This window comes from Caretta caretta, chromosome 1 (genome assembly GCF_965140235.1).
Source record: "Caretta caretta isolate rCarCar2 chromosome 1, rCarCar1.hap1, whole genome shotgun sequence".
NCBI lineage: Eukaryota > Metazoa > Chordata > Testudines > Cheloniidae > Caretta > Caretta caretta.
In genome coordinates, this window is record NC_134206.1 from 353,557,832 (window position 1) to 353,578,203 (window position 20,372).

Here is a 20,372-nt window from a genome sequence, read left to right on the forward strand (position 1 = left end):
TCCCACAGCGAGTCCGCTCAGGCGGTGCTCCTGGGGAAGCCAGAGGGTCCTGCACCCCAACTTCGCAGTCAGACGTGACTCTCAGCCAGCCAGTAAAACAGAAGGTTTATTAGACTACAGGAACATGGTCTAAAACAGAGCTTGCAGGTGCAGAGAACGGGACCCCTCAGCTGGGTCCATTCTGGGGGGCAGTGAGCCAGACAACCACGTCTGCACTTCACTCCATGTCCCAGCCAGCCCCAAACTGAAAAACCCTCCAGCCCCTCCTCCTCTGGGCTTTGTTCCTTTCCCGGGCCAGTAGGTCACCTGATTCCTTTGTTCTCCAACCCTTCAGCTCTCACCTTGCAGGGGGGGAAGGGCCCAGGCCATCAGTTGCCAGGAAACAGGGTGTCGGCCATTCTCTGTGTCCAGACTCCTGCACACACATGCCCTCTAGGGCACTGCAATGATCATACACCCTTACCCCACCACCTAGATACTTAAGAACTGCCTAGGGGAAACTGAGGCACCCCCACACTATTCAGAGGAAACATTAAGAACAGTCCCACTTCGTCACAGTGCCACAGGAGTCTACCGGATTTTCCCCTTTCGAACTGTTATATGGAAGGAGGGTGAGGGGCCCCCTGGACCTGATGAGAGACGAGTGGGAGGGGAAGGCCACTCCCGATGGAGAGTCAGTGGTGGAGTATGTCCTGATCTTCCGAGAGAGACTTGCTGAACTCATGGGCCTGGCCAGGGAGAATCTGGCCAGAGCCCAGAAGAAGCAGAAGGTCTGGTATGACCGCACGGCAAGGGCCCGTGCCTACGCCACCGGGGATCCGGTGATGGTTCTCATCCCAGTGAGAAAGAACAAACTACAGGCCGCCTGGGAGGGCCCTTTCAAGGTCGTCAAGCAGCTCAATGAGGTAAACTATGTGGTGGAGCTGTCGAACCGGGCGCACCACCGCCGGGTGTACCATGTGAATATGATGAAGCCATATTATGCCAGGGGGAATGTGGTGTTGGCCGTGTGTGGACAGTGGGAAGAGCAGGGAGATGACCCTTTAGTGGATCTATTCCCTGGGACTAGAGCTGGTTCCCCCCTGGAAACAATTCCCCTCTCGGATCAGCTAACCCCTGCCCAGCAAGCTGAGGTCAGGGAGGTGCTGCATCCGTACCGACAGCTGTTTTCCAACCAGCCTGGACGCACTAATCTGACTGTCCACCGGGTGCAGACAGGGTCGCACCCGCCGATAAGATGCTCCCCCTTCCGAGTCACAGGGAAAACTGCTCAGGACCTGGAAAGAGAGGTCCGGGACATGCTGGCTTTGGGGGTGATCCAGCCATCGGCCAGCCCTTGGGCCTCGCCGGTGGTGCTGGTCCCCAAAAAGGACGGGTCGGTCCGGTTCTGTGTGGACTATCGGAAGCTCAATGCCATCACTGTATCTGATGCCTACCCCATGCCCAGGCCTGATGAGCTCCTAGACAAGCTGGGAGGAGCTCGGTACCTCACCACCATGGACCTTACAAAGGGCTACTGGCAAGTGCTGCTGGATGCAGATGCCCGGCTGAAATCGGCCTTTATCACCCCTCTGGGGCTCTATGAGTTCCTGACCCTGCCTTTCGGCCTCAAGGGAGCGCCGGCCACCTTCCAGCGCCTAGTGGACCAGCTCCTGAGGGGGATGGAGAGTTTTGCCGTGGCGTATATTGATGACATCTGTGTCTTTAGCCAGACCTGGGAGGACCACGTGTCCCAGGTTAGACAAGTGCTGGACCGACTCCAGGGGGCTGGGCTGACTGTAAAAGCGGAGAAGTGCAAGGTGGGGATGGCGGAAGTGTCTTACCTGGGCCATCGGGTGGGGAGCGGCCGCCTAAAGCCGGAACCAGCCAAGGTGGAGGTGATCAGAGACTGGCCCGCTCCCCACACCAAAAAGCAGGTCCAAGCCTTTATTGGGATGGCAGGATACTACCGAAGATTTGTGCCTCACTTTAGCGCCATAGCCACCCCCATCACTGAGCTATGCAAGAAGGGGAAGCCAGACAAGGTGGTCTGGACCGAGCAGTGCCAGGAGGCTTTCCGGGCGCTGAAGGAGGCTCTGGTCAGTGGCCCAGTTCTGGCAAACCCAGACTTTGACAAGCCCTTTGTGGTGTTCACCGACGCCTCCGACACGGGACTGGGGGCGGTGTTAATGCAGGAGGATGAAAAGGGGGAGAGACACCCCATCGTGTACCTGAGCAAGAAGTTGCTACCCCGGGAGCAACACTACGCGGCCATCGAGAAGGAGTGCCTGGCCATGGTGTGGGCCCTCAAGAAACTAGAGCCCTATCTCTTCGGGCGGCACTTCACCGTGTACACCGACCACTCGCCCCTGACCTGGTGTCACGGAGTCCCTGGGCGATGCTCTGGAACTGCTCCCCATGAAGTCAGTCAGGACTCTGGGGTAGTCGCCTTTCTGTGAGCAGCCTGTCTTCAGGACACACAGCTCACCCGGCTTCCACCTTCCTGGGTCTGACCTCGGAGCATTCAGCATCCTCTGCCTCTCCGTGTGCTTCCCCCAGCGAGTCCGCTCAGGCGGGGCTCCTGGGGAAGCCAGAGGGTCCTGCACCCCAACTTCGCAGTCAGACGTGACTCTCAGCCAGCCAGTAAAACAGAAGGTTTATTAGACGACAGGAACATGGTCTAAAACAGAGCTTGCAGGTGCAGAGAACGGGACCCCTCAGCTGGGTCCATTTTGGGGGGCAGTGAGCCAGACAACCACGTCTGCACTTCACTCCATGTCCCAGCCAGCCCCAAAATGAAACCCCTCCAGCCCCTCCTCCTCTGGGCTTTGTTCCTTTCCCGGGCCAGGTGGTCACCTGATTCCTTTGTTCTCCAACCCTTCAGCTCTCACCTTGCAGGGGGGGAAGGGCCCAGGCCATCAGTTGCCAGGAAACAGGGTGTCGGCCATTCTCTGTGTCCAGATCCCTGCACACACCTGCCCTCTAGGGCTCTGCAATGATCATACACCCTTACCCCACCACCTAGATACTTAAGAACTGCATAGGGGAAACTGAGGCACCCCCACACTATTCAGAGGAAACATTAAGAACAGGCCCACTTCGTCACATCTCTCCCCCCTTCGAGATCGAACTGAGCGGGGTCACTTTACCCGGTGACCTGGGGAAGTTTGAAGCCACCAATGTTCCCATGGATGCCCCAGCATCTCTCCCGTTCCTTGGTAGGAGTTACACCAGGCCCTTCCAGTTTCACGCCCTCCCTTAGGTCGGGGGTGGTCGATAGCACTAGCAGGCTGCATGTGGGAAGGTTTCTGCAGCCCATGCCCTTTGGCCACCCCAAAACCCCAGGGGGTCAAACTGGGATTGGGTTTTCTCCCAGAGCTCCAGTCTGGAGGGCTGCAATTCGGGCTCTCTTGGTTAAGGGCCCCCATCTTGACCTGGGCCACATACTGTTCACTTACAGAACTAGCATGGAGACATCCCTTTCCCAACAACCTTGTCTCCCCAACAAGCTGGCCAAACACAGCCACTTGGTTATAGGACGGTATACCTTTCTTAATAGCTTCCACTCCATCTGAGACCTTCTCAAAGCTCTCCACACTGGATCTTTCAACAGGAAAGTCAGTGGATCCATTCACAACAGAAAATTTCTGGCTGTTAGGAACTTAAACTTTCTTGATTAAATCACTTTCACACCCTTCAGTGGCAGTAAACTGCTTGCAAAGACTCCATGAGGATTCCTTTCCCGAGGGCTTTTCTATGCAACAATTCACCCCCTCCCAGAAATTCTGCTCTTACCCTCTTTACCTAGGGCTTGCTCTAGGGGAACACTTTCCTGAGCAACTACAGACTCTTTCTGGGTCTCCCTTACATCCAGAATCACCTCTGGCCCATCAGGCGGATTCCTACACAATCCCCTTTCATGCAAACTTACAGACTTCCTAGATAAAAGGTTAGAAGCATTCTCCTTCCCTTTGCCACACACAAGTTCCGGAATCTTTTCCTTCTTGCTACAGGTTTCCACACCCTCAGTAGGTTCCACAATCACATCACCTTCCTGCTCTCCTTGTGCCCTGGCTAGGATCTCACCCTGATTAGACAGAGTTGCTACACCCTTTCCAACAACACACTAGCAACAGGCAAAATACAAGCACCAGAATTGTCTGGTCTCGGGGATTTTACATAGACCCTAACTGGATGCGACCTAGTTACAGGGCCATTCTCCCGAGCAGACAGAAACTTAGGACCCTTCCCTTCCTGGGCTTTAGCTGAATCCAGAACCAGCTCTGAGACAACTGCATGACCCTCAACCATCACAGGCTGAAAGGCCCCTTCTGTCTGCTCCACAGACCAAGAAGAGCCGGACACACTTTCTCCTTTACCAGACACACAGGTTGGGATCTCATTCCCTTTGTCCCAGCACACAAGGCTGGTCACAGACAACTGCTTGGAGATCAGGGTAGCTCCCTCCATAGGCAAGTCAATACCCCTGACAGACAGAGACCCATTTCCTTCACTGTCCCAATTCTCCACCCAGCTAACAGGTAAGGTCCAGGGACTCTCATCTTCCACTCTCCTCGCCTTCCCACCCTGCTGACTGGACACAGCCATCAGCTCACAAGGCTGCCTAGGCTCATCCAAACTTCCCTTACCAAGCACCTTGCCACTCCCCACAGATCCCCTGCCCTGCCTGTGTCTCCCCCCACTCAGCTGGGGTCTCAGCTCCCACTGTGCTCAGCACTGCCCTTGCTGTCCCAGTGGGGGCAGGCCACTGCTTTCCTCACTGCATCAGAGCCAGCGAGAGTCCCCAGTCTGGTGTGCAAGGGGGCAGGGAGCATCTCTCTGTCCCACCGAGTCCCAGGGGTCTGGTTACAGGCAGGCAGGTAGCCTGAGCCTAGCGGCTCCTCCCTGCTGCCAGCCAGGTCATCTGCATTTTCACTGACCATTTCCCTCTCCACCGATTGGTTCCCTGGATTCAAATTCAAACCCTCGGCAGTTACAGGAGCAGGGCCTGGATCCTGTCCCAAAGAGACACAGTCACCCCACAACAGGGTCTCGCAGCTGGTGTCCTGGGGCACCCCAACGGCCAGCCAGCCCCACCCCTCCTGGGTCTGCACAGGGATCTGGGCCATAGGCAGGGCGAGGGGCTTCGTCCCTGGGACCCTCACCCAGCTCACACAGGCCCTCAGCCTCTGAGGCTGCACCACCCAGGGTCTGACACCAGTTCTCTCTGTCCCAGGATCTCGCCACCCCAGGAATGTCTCCCCATTGACCATCCCCTTCCGCTCCCACTGGGGGTCCGAGGGGCCTGACCCCAGGGAACTCCACACAGACATATAGGTTGGGGTCAGGAGTGGGAGCCTGTCCACCTCCCCACCCATCTGGCTGATGGAGTCTGTGGCCTTGGGACCCAGCAAGGGAGCTAGACACCGGGGCTTTTCCGCAGGGTCCCCCTGGTTCAGATCTCCAGCCTGCTCAAAGGCAGTGAGGTGGGCATCCACACCCCCCCCCTTAACTAGGGGCAGCAATTTAGTCTCGAGGTTCCCTGCGGAACTGGCCCCCCGGGATCTATCCCCACTCACCCTGGGGAGGTCCCGTAGGCCTCTCCGCCCCACCACCGCCAGTTCATGCTGCTGCTGCTTCTGCAGCTCTTTCTCGGGCTCTCGCTGTCTCCCACGGTCCTCTTGCTCTCTCAGACTCAGCTCCAATCCCGTCCGTCTCGATCCCCCGAAGGGGAACACGATCGTGAAGACCCTCGTCTGGTCGGAGACAGGAGTCTTGGCAATGCCTGGCTCCCGCTCCAGCTGCTCCCAGATCCTGCTATAGCCCCAGTTGGGGTCAGGAATCTGTTCCTTAGAGCGGTCATCCTCCTCCAGCTGCACGATTAACTCTGCTTTGGTGAACTTTCCAATGCTCAACCCTCTCTTTTTGCACAGGGTTACAATGTCCTTCTTAAGGAGACGGTGACAGGCCATCACTCCGCTCCTCCCAAGTTGTTGTGGACTCACAGGCCCGTGTGTTCTCAGCTCCCCACGGTTTCCAGGGAGAACCCCTAGTGTGCCAGCCCTTCTCGAGGTCACCACCTCTTTGCCAGGGTCGAGCTGCAGACTCCTCCGCCCCTTGGACTGCTCGCTGCAATCCCCCGGGGAACCCTGTTACTGCACAGTCCTTCTCGCTGGTCACACACTCCCAGGGGTTAACCGCCCCCCGAAACCGCTCCTCTCTGAGCCTTCAGCAGGCCTGGTCCTCGGCAATCCCCCTTCGTGTTACTGCTCCCCAGTCACTTACTGCAGGAAGCGCCATCCACGGGGTGCAGTACATCCCACCGCTACCACCAGTTGTCACGGAGTCCCTGGGCGACGCTCTGGAACTGCTCCCCATGAAGTCAGTCAGGACTCTGGGGTAGTCGCCTTTCTGTGAGCAGCCTGTCTTCAGGACACACAGCTCACCCGGCTTCCACCTTCCTGGGTCTGACCTCGGAGCATTCAGCATCCTCTGCCTCTCCGTGTGCTTCCCCCAGCGAGTCCGCTCAGGCGGGGCTCCTGGGGAAGCCAGAGGGTCCTGCACCCCAACTTCGCAGTCAGACGTGACTCTCAGCCAGCCAGTAAAACAGAAGGTTTATTAGACGACAGGAACATGGTCTAAAACAGAGCTTGCAGGTGCAGAGAACGGGACCCCTCAGCTGGGTCCATTTTGGGGGGCAGTGAGCCAGACAACCACGTCTGCACTTCACTCCATGTCCCAGCCAGCCCCAAAATGAAACCCCTCCAGCCCCTCCTCCTCTGGGCTTTGTTCCTTTCCCGGGCCAGGTGGTCACCTGATTCCTTTGTTCTCCAACCCTTCAGCTCTCACCTTGCAGGGGGGGAAGGGCCCAGGCCATCAGTTGCCAGGAAACAGGGTGTCGGCCATTCTCTGTGTCCAGATCCCTGCACACACCTGCCCTCTAGGGCTCTGCAATGATCATACACCCTTACCCCACCACCTAGATACTTAAGAACTGCATAGGGGAAACTGAGGCACCCCCACACTATTCAGAGGAAACATTAAGAACAGGCCCACTTCGTCACACCTGGCTGCACCAGATGAAAGGAGCCAACGCCAAGCTCCTGAGATGGAGCCTGCTCCTGCAGGATTACGACATGGACGTGGTCCACGTGAAGGGAAGTGCCAACCTGATAGCGGATGCGCTGTCCCGGAGAGGGGGCCCCGAACTTCCCCAGGTCACTGGTCACAGTGACCCCGCTCAGTTCAGTCTCGAAGGGGGGAGAGATGTGACGATGTGACTCAGCAGGGAGGGGGGAGTGTTGACCTGGGAATGTGCCCTGGGGATGGGAGACCTGAGAGCCTGTCACCTGAGCCAGGAGGGGGAGGGGGAGGTAACACCTCTGCCCCGGAATGTGAACAGAGGCTGCAGCAGGGAACCTGCGGGGTGAGTTTAGTTGGCAGTTTGGAGGCTGGGGGGAGGAACACAGGGAACCCCAGGGCTGGGGTCTAAGCTCCCTGCTCCCCCAGAAGGACGTGATTGAGGGGTCCTGGTTGTACCCACAAGCTCTGTTTTGGACTGTGTTCCTGTTGTCCAATAAACCTTCTGTTTTACTGGCTGGCTGAGAGTCTCAGTGGATCCCAGGAAGAGGGGTGCAGGGCCTGGACTCCCCCACACTCCGTGACAACTGGTGGCAGCGGTGGGATCTACTGCACCCCGTGAACGGCGCTTCCTGCAGTAAGTGACTGGGGAACAGTAAAACGAAGGGGAATTGACGGGGACCAGGCGTGCTGAAGATTCAGAGACGGTTTCGGGGGGCGGTTAACCCCTGGGAATGTGTGACCAGAGAGAAAGACTTTTGCAGTAACAGGGTCCCCCGGGGGATTGCAGCGAGCAGTCCCAGGGGCGGAGGAGTCTGCAGCTCGACCCTGGCAAAGAGGTGGTGACCTCAAGAAGGACTGGCACACTAAGGGCTTTTCCTGGAAACCGTGGGAAGCTGCCCGGCCTGCGAGTGGCCAGCAGGGAGATGTACGCTAAACGCCTTAAGAGTGACCTGGTGGAGCTGTGCAGGCAGAGGGGGCTGCGCATCGGGAGGTCCACCAAGGAACAACTGATTGCCCAGTTGGAGGAGAGGGATCGCTTGGATGACCCGATCCCTATCCCTGAGGGGAGCCGCCCGGCAGACGCAGCGTGGGCCCTGGGGCCTGACCGGGCTGGGAGGGGTCAGACTGCTGCCGAGGACATCCCGAGACCCTTCCTACCTATGTCTGGGGGAGGGGTTGGGGGAAGCCCAGCGAATACCGAGGGCACCCTGACCCCAGCACCCAGCAGGGGATCCTCCCGGCGGAGCTCCCCATCCCTGGAGCGGAGGCGGCTGGAATGGGAGAGGGAGATGAAAATGAGGGAGCTGGAGGATCATGAAAAACAACGTCAACATGAGCAGGAGGAGAAGGAGAAACAACGTCAACATGAGCGTCAGGAGAAGGAGAGGGAGCGCCAGGAGAAGGAGAAACAAAGACAGCACGAACTGGAGCTGGCCAGGCTGACGAGCAGTGGGGCCCCGGCTGTGGTGAGTGAGGGGGGACCCAAGACTGCAAGGAACTTTGATAAGTGCTTCCTGGCCCAGCGTAAGGAGGGGGAGGACATAGATAGCTTCCTGACGGCCTTTGAGAATGCCTGTGAGCTGCACAGGGTTGACCCTGCAGACAGGCTCCAGTTTCTCACCCCCTTACTGGACCCCAAAGCCGTGGAGGTGTACAGCCGGATGACAGGGCCGGAGGCAGGGGACTATGAACTGTTCAAACAGGCCCTGCTCCGTGAGTTTGGGCTGACCCCCGAGATGTACCGGAGAAGGTTCCGGAGTCAGCGTAAAACGCCTGAGGTCACCTACCTACAACTGGCCAACCGGATGCAGGGGTATGCCCGCAAGTGGACAGCGGGGGCCCGAGCTAAAGAGGACCTGCTTGACCTAATTGTACTGGAGCAGCTGTATGAACAGTGCCCTTCCGACCTGAGGCTGTGGTTGGTGGACAAAAAGCTCGAGAACCCCCAGCACGCAGGGCAGCTGGCCGACGAGTTTGTGAACAGTCGGTCAGGGGGTAGCCGGGAGGAGTCCCAAAAGAACAGGCCCCCCCCGATGCAGAGAGAGAGTCACCAGGGGGCCTCCCAGCGGGGAAATAGGGAGAACCCCCTCCCAAGGGGAACGCCTGGCGTCGGGCCCCTCCGACCCGCTCGAGGGGACCAACGTGACCTGAGCTGCTATCACTGTGGCCAGAGAGGCCACGTACGGTCCCAGTGCCCTGGGCTCAGGGACAAACTGAGCAGACCCAACCTACCCAGGGTTAACTGGGTAGGGACCCAGCTGGACGAGGGGCAGACGACTCAGGCAAGGGGGGCTGCCAGTTTACCACCTGCCCCGGAGGGAAGAGTACCCCAGGCCAGCTCCACCAGAGGGCTGGAGGCTCTGGACTCAGGGCGCTCAGTTTACAGGGTGGGCGCGGGGCTGTCCCTCCGGAGAGAGTGCCTTGTTCCCCTGGAGGTGGATGGGAGGAAGGTCAATGGATACTGGGATACGGGTGCGGAGGTGACGCTGGCCCGGCCCGAGGTGGTGGCCCCAGATCGGGTGGTGCCCAACACCTACCTGACCCTGACAGGGGTGGGTGGGACCCCATTTAAGGTGCCCGTGGCAAGGGTACACCTGAAATGGGGGGCCAAGGAGGGCCACAAGGATGTGGGGGTACACCACCATTTGCCCACTGAAGTTTTGATGGGGGGAGACCTAGAGGACTGGCCAAGCAAGCCCCAGACCGCCCTGGTTGTGACCCGTAGCCAGAGCCGGCGAGGGCCACTGCTCCCTGACCTCGGGGAGGGTACCGCACCGGAGGCGCAGGACCCTACCCTGGTGGGAAGGGAGGGCCGAGGGGCACGGCTCAGAGAGGCTGAGGCCTCAGACCTGGCCACTGAGGGGGAACCGGTCCCCATCCCTTCCCCAGCCGCTGAGTTCCAGGCCGAGTTGAGGAAAGATCCCTCCTTGCGGAAGCTCAGGGACCTGGCCGACCTCAGGGTGGTACGAACCATGAGGAGAGGCTGCCAGGAGAGGTTCCTGTGGGAGAAGGGGTTCCTGTACCGAGAATGGGCTCCCACAAGGGAAGTAGAGTCCTGTGGGATCAGGAGGCAGCTGGTGGTCCCCCAGAAGTATCGCCGCAGGCTCCTGTACCTGGCCCATGACATCCCCCTCGCAGGGCACCAGGGAATCCGGCGCACCCGGCAGAGGTTGCTACAGAACTTTTACTGGCCCGGGGTCTTTACCACGGTCCGGCAGTATTGCCGATCCTGTGACCCCTGTCAGAGGGTGGGGAAGGCCCGGGACAAGGGGAAAGCGGCTTTGAGACCTTTGCCCATCATAGAGGAGCCTTTCCAGAAGGTGGCCATGGACATCGTGGGGCCTCTCAGCAGGACGACCCGGTCGGGGAAGAAATACATTCTGGTGGTGGTAGATTTTGCCACCCGCTACCCCGAGGCAGTGCCCTTAGCTTCCATTGAAGCAGACACCGTGGCCGATGCGCTCCTGACCATTTTCAGCCGAGTGGGGTTCCCCAAGGAAGTCTTGACAGACCAAGGCTCCAACTTCATGTCGGCCCTGCTCCGGTGCTTGTGGGAGAAATGTGGGGTCCGGCACGACTGGGCCTCAGCTTATCACCCCCAGTCCAACGGGCTGGTGGAGAGGTTTAACGGGACGCTAAAGATGATGCTGAAAACCTTTATGAACCAGCACCCGCAGGATTGGGACAAGTACTTACCTCACCTGCTGTTCGCGTACAGGGAGGTGCCACAGGAGTCTACCGGATTTTCGCCTTTCGAACTGTTATATGGAAGGAGGGTGAGGGGCCCCCTGGACCTGATGAGAGACGAGTGGGAGGGGAAGGCCACTCCCGATGGAGAGTCAGTGGTGGAGTATGTCCTGATCTTCCGAGAGAGACTTGCTGAACTCATGGGCCTGGCCAGGGAGAATCTGGCCAGAGCCCAGAAGAAGCAGAAGGTCTGGTATGACCGCACGGCAAGGGCCCGTGCCTACGCCACCGGGGATCCGGTGATGGTTCTCATCCCAGTGAGAAAGAACAAACTACAGGCCGCCTGGGAGGGCCCTTTCAAGGTCGTCAAGCAGCTCAATGAGGTAAACTATGTGGTAGAGCTGTCGAACCGGGCGCACCACCGCCGGGTGTACCATGTGAATATGATGAAGCCATATTATGCCAGGGGGAATGTGGTGTTTGCCGTGTGTGGACAGTGGGAAGAGCAGGGAGATGACCCTTTAGTAGATCTATTCCCTGGGACCAGAGCTGGTTCCCCCCTGGAAACAATTCCCCTCTCGGATCAGCTAACCCCTGCCCAGCAAGCTGAGGTCAGGGAGGTGCTGCATCCGTACCGACAGCTGTTTTCCAACCAGCCTGGACGCACTAATCTGACTGTCCACCGGGTGCAGACAGGGTCGCACCCGCCGATAAGATGCTCCCCCTTCCGAGTCACAGGGAAAACTGCTCAGGACCTGGAAAGAGAGGTCCGGGACATGCTGGCTTTGGGGGTGATCCAGCCATCTGCCAGCCCTTGGGCCTCGCCGGTGGTGCTGGTCCCCAAAAAGGATGGGTCGGTCCGGTTCTGCGTGGACTATCGGAAGCTCAATGCCATCACAGTATCTGATGCCTACCCCATGCCCAGGCCGGACGAGCTCCTAGACAAACTGGGAGGAGCTCGGTACCTCACCACCATGGACCTTACAAAGGGCTACTGGCAAGTGCCGCTGGATGCAGATGCCCGGCTGAAATCGGCCTTTATCACCCCTCTGGGGCTCTATGAGTTTCTGACCCTGCCTTTCGGCCTCAAGGGAGCGCCGGCCACCTTCCAGCGCCTAGTGGACCAGCTCCTGAGGGGGATGGAGAGTTTTGCCGTGGCATATATTGATGACATCTGTGTCTTTAGCCAGACCTGGGAGGACCATGTGTCCCAGGTTAGACAAGTGCTGGACCGACTCCAGGGGGCTGGGCTGACTGTAAAAGCGGAGAAGTGCAAGGTGGGGATGGCGGAAGTGTCTTACCTGGGCCATCGGGTGGGGAGCGGCCGCCTAAAGCCGGAACCAGCCAAGGTGGAGGTGATCAGAGACTGGCCCGCTCCCCACACCAAAAAGCAGGTCCAAGCCTTTATTGGGATGGCAGGATACTACCGAAGATTTGTGCCTCACTTTAGCGCCATAGCCACCCCCATCACTGAGCTATGCAAGAAGGGGAAGCCAGACAAGGTGGTCTGGACCGAGCAGTGCCAGGAGGCTTTCCGGGCGCTGAAGGAGGCTCTGGTCAGTGGCCCAGTTCTGGCAAACCCAGACTTTGACAAGCCCTTTGTGGTGTTCACCGACGCCTCCGACACGGGACTGGGGGCGGTGTTAATGCAGGAGGATGAAAAGGGGGAGAGACACCCCATCGTGTACCTGAGCAAGAAGTTGCTACCCCGGGAGCAACACTACGCGGCCATCGAGAAGGAGTGCCTGGCCATGGTGTGGGCCCTCAAGAAACTAGAGCCCTATCTCTTCGGGCGGCACTTCACCGTGTACACCGACCACTCGCCCCTGACCTGGCTGCACCAGATGAAAGGAGCCAACGCCAAGCTCCTGAGATGGAGCCTGCTCCTGCAGGATTATGACATGGACGTGGTCCACGTGAAGGGAAGTGCCAACCTGATAGCGGATGCGCTGTCCCGGAGAGGGGGCCCCGAACTTCCCCAGGTCACTGGTCACAGTGACCCCGCTCAGTTCAGTCTCGAAGGGGGGAGAGATGTGACGATGTGACTCAGCAGGGAGGGGGGAGTGTTGACCTGGGAATGTGCCCTGGGGATGGGAGACCTGAGAGCCTGTCACCTGAGCCAGGAGGGGGAGGGGGAGGTAACACCTCTGCCCAGGAATGTGAACAGAGGCTGCAGCAGGGAACCTGCGGGGTGAGTTTAGTGGGCAGTTTGGAGGCTGGGGGGAGGAACACAGGGAACCCCAGGGCTGGGGTCTAAGCTCCCTGCTCCCCCAGAAGGACGTGATTGAGGGGTCCTGGTTGTACCCACAAGCTCTGTTGTGGACTGTGTTCCTGTTGTCCAATAAACCTTCTGTTTTACTGGCTGGCTGAGAGTCTCAGTGGATCCCAGGAAGAGGGGTGCAGGGCCTGGACTCCCCCACACTCCGTGACAGTCATCTCCCTGCTCCTCCCACTGTCCACACACGGCCAACACCACATTCCCCCTGGCATAATATGGCTTCATCATATTCACATGGTACACCCGGCGGTGGTGCGCCCGGTTCGACAGCTCCACCACATAGTTTACCTCATTGAGCTGCTTGACGACCTTGAAAGGGCCCTCCCAGGCGGCCTGTAGTTTGTTCTTTCTCACGGGGATGAGAACCATCACCTGATCCCCGGTGGCGTAGGCACGGGCCCGCGCTGTGCGGTCATACCAGACCTTCTGCTTCTTCTGGGCTCTGGCCAGATTCTCCCTGGCCAGGCCCATGAGTTCAGCCAGTCTCTCTCGGAAGATCAGGACATACTCCACCACTGACTCTCCATCGGGAGTGGCCTTCCCCTCCCATTCGTCTCTCATCAGGTCCAGGGGGTCCCTTACCCTCCTTCCATATAAGAGTTTGAAAGGCAAAAATCCAGTAGACTCCTGGGGTAGCTCCCTGTACGCGAACAGCAGGTGAGGTAAGTACTTGTCCCAATCCTGTGGGTGCTGGTTCATAAAGGTTTTCAGCATCATCTTTAGCGTCCCGTTAAACCTCTCCACCAGCCCATTGGACTGGGGGTGATAAGCTGAGGCCCAGTTGTGCCGGACCCCACATTTCTCCCACAAGCACCGGAGCAGGGCCGACATGAAGTTGGAGCCTTGGTCTGTCAAGACTTCCCTGGGGAACCCCACTCGGCTGAAAATGGTCAGGAGCGCATCGGCCACGGTGTCGGTGTGACGAAGTGGGACTGTTCTTAATGTTTCCTCTGAATAGTGTGGGGGTGCCTCAGTTTCCCCCAGGCAGTTCTTAAGTATCTAGGGGGTGGAGTAAGGGTGTATGATCATTGCAGAGCCCTAGAGGGCATGTGTGTGCAGGAGTCTGGACACAGAGAATGGCCGACACCCTGTTTCCTGGCAACTGATGGCCTGGGCCCTTCCCCCCCTGCAAGGTGAGAGCTGAAGGGTTGGAGAACAAAGGAATCAGGTGACCACCTGGCCCGGGAAAGGAACAAAGCCCAGAGGAGGAGGGGCTGGAGGGAGTTTCAGTTTGGGGCTGGCTGGGACATGGAGTGAAGTGCAGACGTGGTTGTCTGGCTCACTGCCCCCCAAAATGGACCCAGCTGAGGGGTCCCGTTCTCTGCACCTGCAAGCTCTGTGTTAGACCATGTTCCTGTCGTCTAATAAACCCTCTGTTTTACTGGCTGGTTGAGAGTCACATCTGACTGCGAAGTTGGGGTGCAGGACCCTCTGGCTTCCCCAGGAGCCCCGCCTGAGCGGACTCGCTGGGGGGAAGCGCACGGAGGGGCAGAGGATGCTGAATGCTCCGAGGTCAGACCCAGGAAGGTGGAAGCTGTGTGAGCTGTGTGTCCTGAAGACAGGCTGCTCACAGAAAGGCGACTGCCCCAGAGTCCTGACTGGCTTCATGGGGAGCAGTTCCAGAGCATCGCCCAGGGACTCTGTGACAGTCGGCTTCAATGGAAGCTAAGGGCACTGCCTCAGGGTAGCGGGTGGCAAAATCTACCACCCCCAGAATGTATTTCTTCCCCGACCGGGTCGTCCTGCTGAGAGGCCCCACGATGTCCATGGCCACCTTCTGGAAAGGCTCCTCTATGATGGGCAAAGGTCTCAAAGCCGCTTTCCCCTTGTCCCGGGCCTTCCCCACCCTCTGACAGGGGTCGCAGGATCGGCAATACTGCCGGACCGTGGTAAAGACCCCGGGCCAGTAAAAGTTCTGTAGCAACCTCTGCCGGGTGCGCCGGATTCCCTGGTGCCCTGCGAGGGGGATGTCATGGGCCAGGGACAGGAGCTTGCGGCGATACTTCTGGGGGACCCCCAGCTGCCTCCTGATCCCACAGGACTCTGCTTCCCTTGTGGGAGCCCATTCTCGGTACAGGAACCCCTTCTCCCACAGGAACCTCTCCTGGCAGCCTCTCCTCATGGTCCGTCCCACACCGAGGTCGGCCAGGTCCCTGAGCTTCCGCAAGGAGGGATCTTTCCTCAACTCGGCCTGGAACTCAGCGGCTGGGGAAGGGATGGGGACCGGTTCCCCCACAGTGGCCAGGTCTGAGGCCTCAGCCTCTCTGAGCCGTGCCCCTCGGCGCTCCCTCCCCACCAGGGTAGGGTCCTGCGACTCCGGTGCGGTACCCTCCCCGAGGTCAGGGCGCAGTGGCCCTCGCCGGCTCTGGCTACGGGTCACAACCAGGGCGGTCTGGGGCTTGCTTGGCCAGTCCTCTAGGTCTCCCCCCATCAAAACTTCAGTGGGCAAATGGTGGCGCACCCCCACATCCTTGGGGCCCTCCTTGGCCCCCCATTTCAGGTGTACCCTTGCCACAGGCACCTGAAATGGGGTCCCGCCCACCCCCGTCAGGGTCAGGTAGGTGTTGGGCACCACCCGATCTGGGGCCACCACCTCGGGCCCGGCCAGCGTCACCTCCGCGCCCGTATCCCAGTATCCATTGACCTTCCTCCCATCCACCTCCAGGGGAACAAGGCACTCTCTCCGGAGGGACAGCCCCGCGCCCACCCTGTAAACTGAGCACCCTGAGTCCAGAGCCTCCAGCCCTCTGGCGGAGCTGGCCTGGGGTACTCTTCCCTCCTGAGCAGGTGGTAAACTGGCAGCCCCCCTTGCCTGGGTCGTCTGCCCCTCGTCCAGCTGGGTCCCTACCCAGTTAACCCTGGGTAGGTTGGGTCTGTTCAGTCTGTCCCTGAGCCAGGGCTCTGGGTCCGTACGTGGCCTCTCTGACCACAGTGATAGCAGCTCAGGTCACGTTGGTCCCCTCGAGCGGGTCGGAGGGGCCCGACGCCAGGCGTTCCCCTTTGGAGGGGGTTCTCCCTATTTCCCCGCTGGGAGGCCCCCTGGTGACTCTCTCTCTGCATCGGGGGGGGCCTGTTCTTTTGGGACTCCTCCCTGCTACCCCCTGACCGACTGTTCACAAACTCGTCGGCCAGCTGCCCTGCGTGCTGGGGGTTCTCGAGCTTTTTGTCCACCAACCACAGCCTCAGGTCGGAAGGGCACTGTTCATACAGTTGCTCCAGTACAATTAGGTCAAGCAGGTCCTCTTTAGCTCGGGCCCCAGCTGTCCACTTGCGGGCATATCCCTGCATCCGGTTGGCCAGTTGTAGGTAGGTGACCTCAGGCGTTTTACGCTGACTCCGGAACCTTCTCTGGTACATCTCGGGGGTCAGCCCAAACTCACGGAGCAGGGCCTGTTTGAACAGTTCACAGTCCCCTGCCTCCGGCCCTGTCATCCGGCTGTACACCTCTACGGCTTTGGGGTCCAGTAAGGGGGTGAGGAACTGGAGCCTGTCTGCGGGGTCAACCCTGTGCAGCTCACAGGCATTCTCAAAGGCCGTCAGGAAGCATCTATGTCCTCCCCCTCCTTCCGCTGGGCCAGGAAGCACTTATCAAAGCTCCTTGCAGTCTTGGGTCCCCCCACACTCACCGCAGCCGGGGCCCCACTGCTCCTCAGCCTGGCCAGCTCCAGTTCATGCTGTCTTTGTTTCTCCTTCTCCTGACGTTCCCTCTCCTTCTCCTCCTGCTCATGTTGACGTTGTTTATCCTCATGTTGACGTTGTTTTTCATGATCCTCCAGCTCCCTCATTTTCATCTCCCTCTCCCATTCCAGCCGCCTCCGCTCCAGGGATGGGGAGCTCCGCCGGGAGGATCCCCTGCTGGCTGCTGGGGTCAGGGTGCCCTCGGTATTCGCTGGGCTTCCCCCAACCCCTCCCCCAGGCATAGGTAGGAAGGGTCTCGGGATGTCCTCGGCAGCAGTCTGACCCCTCCCAGCCTGGTCAGGACCCAGGGCCCACGCTGCGTCTGCCGGGCGGCTTCCCTCAGGGACAGGGATCGGGTCATCCAAGCGATCCCTCTCCTCCATCTGGGCAATCAGCTGTTCCTTGGTGGACCTCCCAATGCACAGCCCCCTCTGCCTGCACAGCTCCACCAGGTCGCTCTTAAGGCGTTTAGCGTACATCTCCCTGCTGGCCACTCGCAGGCCGGGCAGCTTCCCACGGTTTCCAGGAAAAGCCCCTTGTGTGCCAGTCCTTCTTGAGGTCACCGACTCTTTGCCAGGGTCGAGTTGCAGACTCCTCCGCCCCTGGGACCGCTCGCTGCGATCCCCCGGAGGACCCTCTTACTGCAAAAGTCCTTCTCTCTGGTCACACTCCCAGGGGTTAACCGCCCCCTGAAACCATCTCTCTCTGACTCTTCAGCACACCTGGTCCCCGTCAATCCCCCTTTGTTTTACTGCTCCCCAGTCACTTACTGCAGGAAGCGCCGTTCACGGGGTGCAGTACATCCCACCACTGCCACCAGTTGCCACGGAAGTGTGGGGGAGTCCAGGCCCTGCACCCCTCTTCCTGGGATTCACTGTGACTCTCAGCCAGCAAGTAAAACAGAAGGGGTGATAGGAACACAGTCCAAAACAGAGGTTGTGGGTACAACCAGGACCCCTCAGTCAAGTCCTTCTGGGGGGCAGAGAGCTTAGACCCCAGCCCTGGGGTTCCCTGTGTCCCACCACCCAGCCCAAAACTGAAACCAACCCCCCCCCCCCCCAGCAGGCTCCCTCCTGCAGCCTTTGTCCAGTTTCTCCAGCAGAGGTGTTACCTCCCCCTCCCGGCTCAGGTTACAGGCTCTCAGGTCTCCCATCCCCAGTGAAACTCCCCTGCCACATTCTCAGGTCAACACTCCCCGCTCCCTGCTGTGGTCACACTCCTTAAGAGCCAAAGTGACAGTGAGGGCTCCAATGATATCACTCGAGTAACGCAACTTACATGAGAATGCTTGTGGCATTCACGGACATGCTCACCACCGTGGAACGCCGCTTGTGGGCTCAGGAAACAAGCCCTGAGTGGTGGGATCACATCGTCAGGCACATCTGGGATGACGAGCAGTGGTTGCAGAACTTTTGGATGAGAAAAGCCACTTTCATGGGACTGTGTGAGGAGCTCGCCCCCACCCTGCGGTGCAAAGACACAAGATTGAGAGCTGCCCTGTGACAAAGTGGGACTGTTCTTAATGTTTTCTCTCAATAGTGTGTGGGTGCCTCAGTTTCCCCTAGGCAGTTCTTAAGTATCTAGGGGGTGCGGTAAGGGTGTATGATCCTTGCAGAGCCTTAGGGGGCAGGTGTGTGCAGGGATCTGGACACAGAGAATGGCCGACACCCTGTTTCCTGCCACCTGATGGCCTGGGCCCTTCCCCCCTGCAAGGTGAGAGCTAAAGGGTTGGAGAACAAAGGGATCCGGTGACCTCCTGGCCCTGGAAAGGGACAAAACCCACGGGAGGAGGGGCTGGAGGCAGTTTCAGTTTGGGGCTGGCTGGGACATGGAGTGAAGTGCAGACGGGGTTATCTGGCTCACTGCCCCCCAAAATGGACCCAGCTGAAGGGTCCTGTTCTCTGCACTTACAAGCTCTGTGTTAGACCATGTTCCTGTCGTCTAATAAACCTTCTGTTTTCCTGGCTAGCAGAGAGTCCCGTCTGACTGCAAAGTTGGGGGGCAGGACCCTCTGGCTTCCCCAGAAGCCCGCCTGGGCGGACTCGCTGGGGGAAGTGCACAGAGGGGCAGAGGATGCTGAATGCTTTGAGGTCAGACCCAGGAAGGTGGAAGCCGGGTGAGCTGTGTGTCCTGCAGACAGGCTGCTCACAGAAAGGAGACTTTCCCAGAGTCCTGACTGGCTTCATGAGGAGCAGTTCCAGAGCATCGCCCAGGGACTCCGTGACAACTGACGGTGGAGAAGTGGGCGGCTATTGCAGTCCGGAAGCTGGCAACTCCAGACAGCTACTGATGGGTCGCTAATCAGTGTGGAGTGAGAAAGTTGACCGTTGGAATCGCGTTGATCCAAGTTGGCAGGGCCATTAATCGCATCCTGCTCAGAAGAACCATGACTCCGGGTACCGTGCATAACATTGTGGCTGGCTTTGCACAAATGGGTTTCCCTAACTGTGGAGGGGTGATAGATGGGACGCATATTCCAATCCTGGCACCAGCCCACCTAGCCCTTGAGTATGTGTCACGGAGTTCCTGGGCGATGCTCTGGAACTGCTCCCCATGAAGTCAGTCAGGACTCTGGGGTAGTCGCCTTTCTGTGAGCAGCCTGTCTTCAGGACACACAGCTCACACAGCTTCCACCTTCCTGGGTCTGACCTCGGAGCATTCAGCATCCTCTGCCTCTCCGTGCGCTTCCCACAGCGAGTCCGCTCAGGCGGTGCTCCTGGGGAAGCCAGAGGGTCCTGCACCCCAACTTCGCAGTCAGACGTGACTCTCAGCCAGCCAGTAAAACAGAAGGTTTATTAGACGACAGGAACATGGTCTAAAACAGAGCTTGCAGGTGCAGAGAACGGGACCCCTCAGCTGGGTCCATTCTGGGGGGCAGTGAGCCAGACAACCACGTCTGCACTTCACTCCATGTCCCAGCCAGCCCCAAACTGAAAACCCCCTCCAGCCCCTCCTCCTCTGGGCTTTGTTCCTTTCCCGGGCCAGGTGGTCACCTGATTCCTTTGTTCTCCAACCCTTCAGCTCTCACCTTGCAGGGGGGGAAGGGCCCAGGCCATCAGTTGCCAGGAAACAGGGTGTCGGCCATTCTCTGTGTCCAGACTCCTGCACACACATGCCCTCTAGGGCACTGCAATGATCATACACCCTTACCCCACCCCCTAGATACTTAAGAACTGCCTAGGGGAAACTGAGGCACCCCCACACTATTCAGAGGAAACATTAAGAACAGTCCCACTTCGTCACAGTATGTTAATAGGAAGGGGTATTTCTCTATGGTTCTCCAAGCGCTTGTGGATCACTGTGGGCGCTTCATTGACATTAAAGCAGGCTGGCCCGGAAAGGTGCATGACGCATGCATCTTTTGGAACACTGGCCTGTTCAGGAAGCTGCAAGCCGGGACTTTTTTCCCAGACCAGAAGATCACCGTAGGGGAAGTCGAAATGTCCATTGTGATCCTTGGAGACCCCGCTTACCCTTTGATGCCGTGGCTCATGAAGCTCTACACAGGGAGCCTTGACAGCAGCAAGGAGCGGTTCACCAACAGGCTGAGCCAATGCAGAATGACTGTGGAATGTGCTTTTGGCCGTTTAAAGGGTCGCTGGCGCTCTCTGTATGGGAAGCTGGACCTGGCCGATGACAGCATCCCCGCGGTTATATCTGCGTGCTG

The 20,372-nt window shown here is 58.9% G+C and overlaps 1 protein-coding gene across 1 annotated transcript; it reads left to right on the top strand.

Annotated features, from left to right (window-relative positions):
• Positions 1-7,380: 7,380 nt before the first annotated feature.
• LOC142070686 (uncharacterized) lies at positions 7,381-13,107 on the top strand. The gene has a single exon (XM_075124612.1). It carries the CDS (start codon positions 7,986-7,988, stop codon positions 12,792-12,794), a length of 4,809 nt encoding a protein of 1,602 aa, XP_074980713.1. The 5' UTR covers positions 7,381-7,985; the 3' UTR covers positions 12,795-13,107.
• The last annotated feature ends 7,265 nt before the right edge of the window (positions 13,108-20,372 follow it).

Bases quoted from the DNA above. Each gene is read 5' to 3' on its own strand.
- LOC142070686 (XM_075124612.1), top strand. From the start codon at position 7,986: ATGTACGCTAAACGCCTTAAGAGTGACCTGGTGGAGCTGTGCAGGCAG.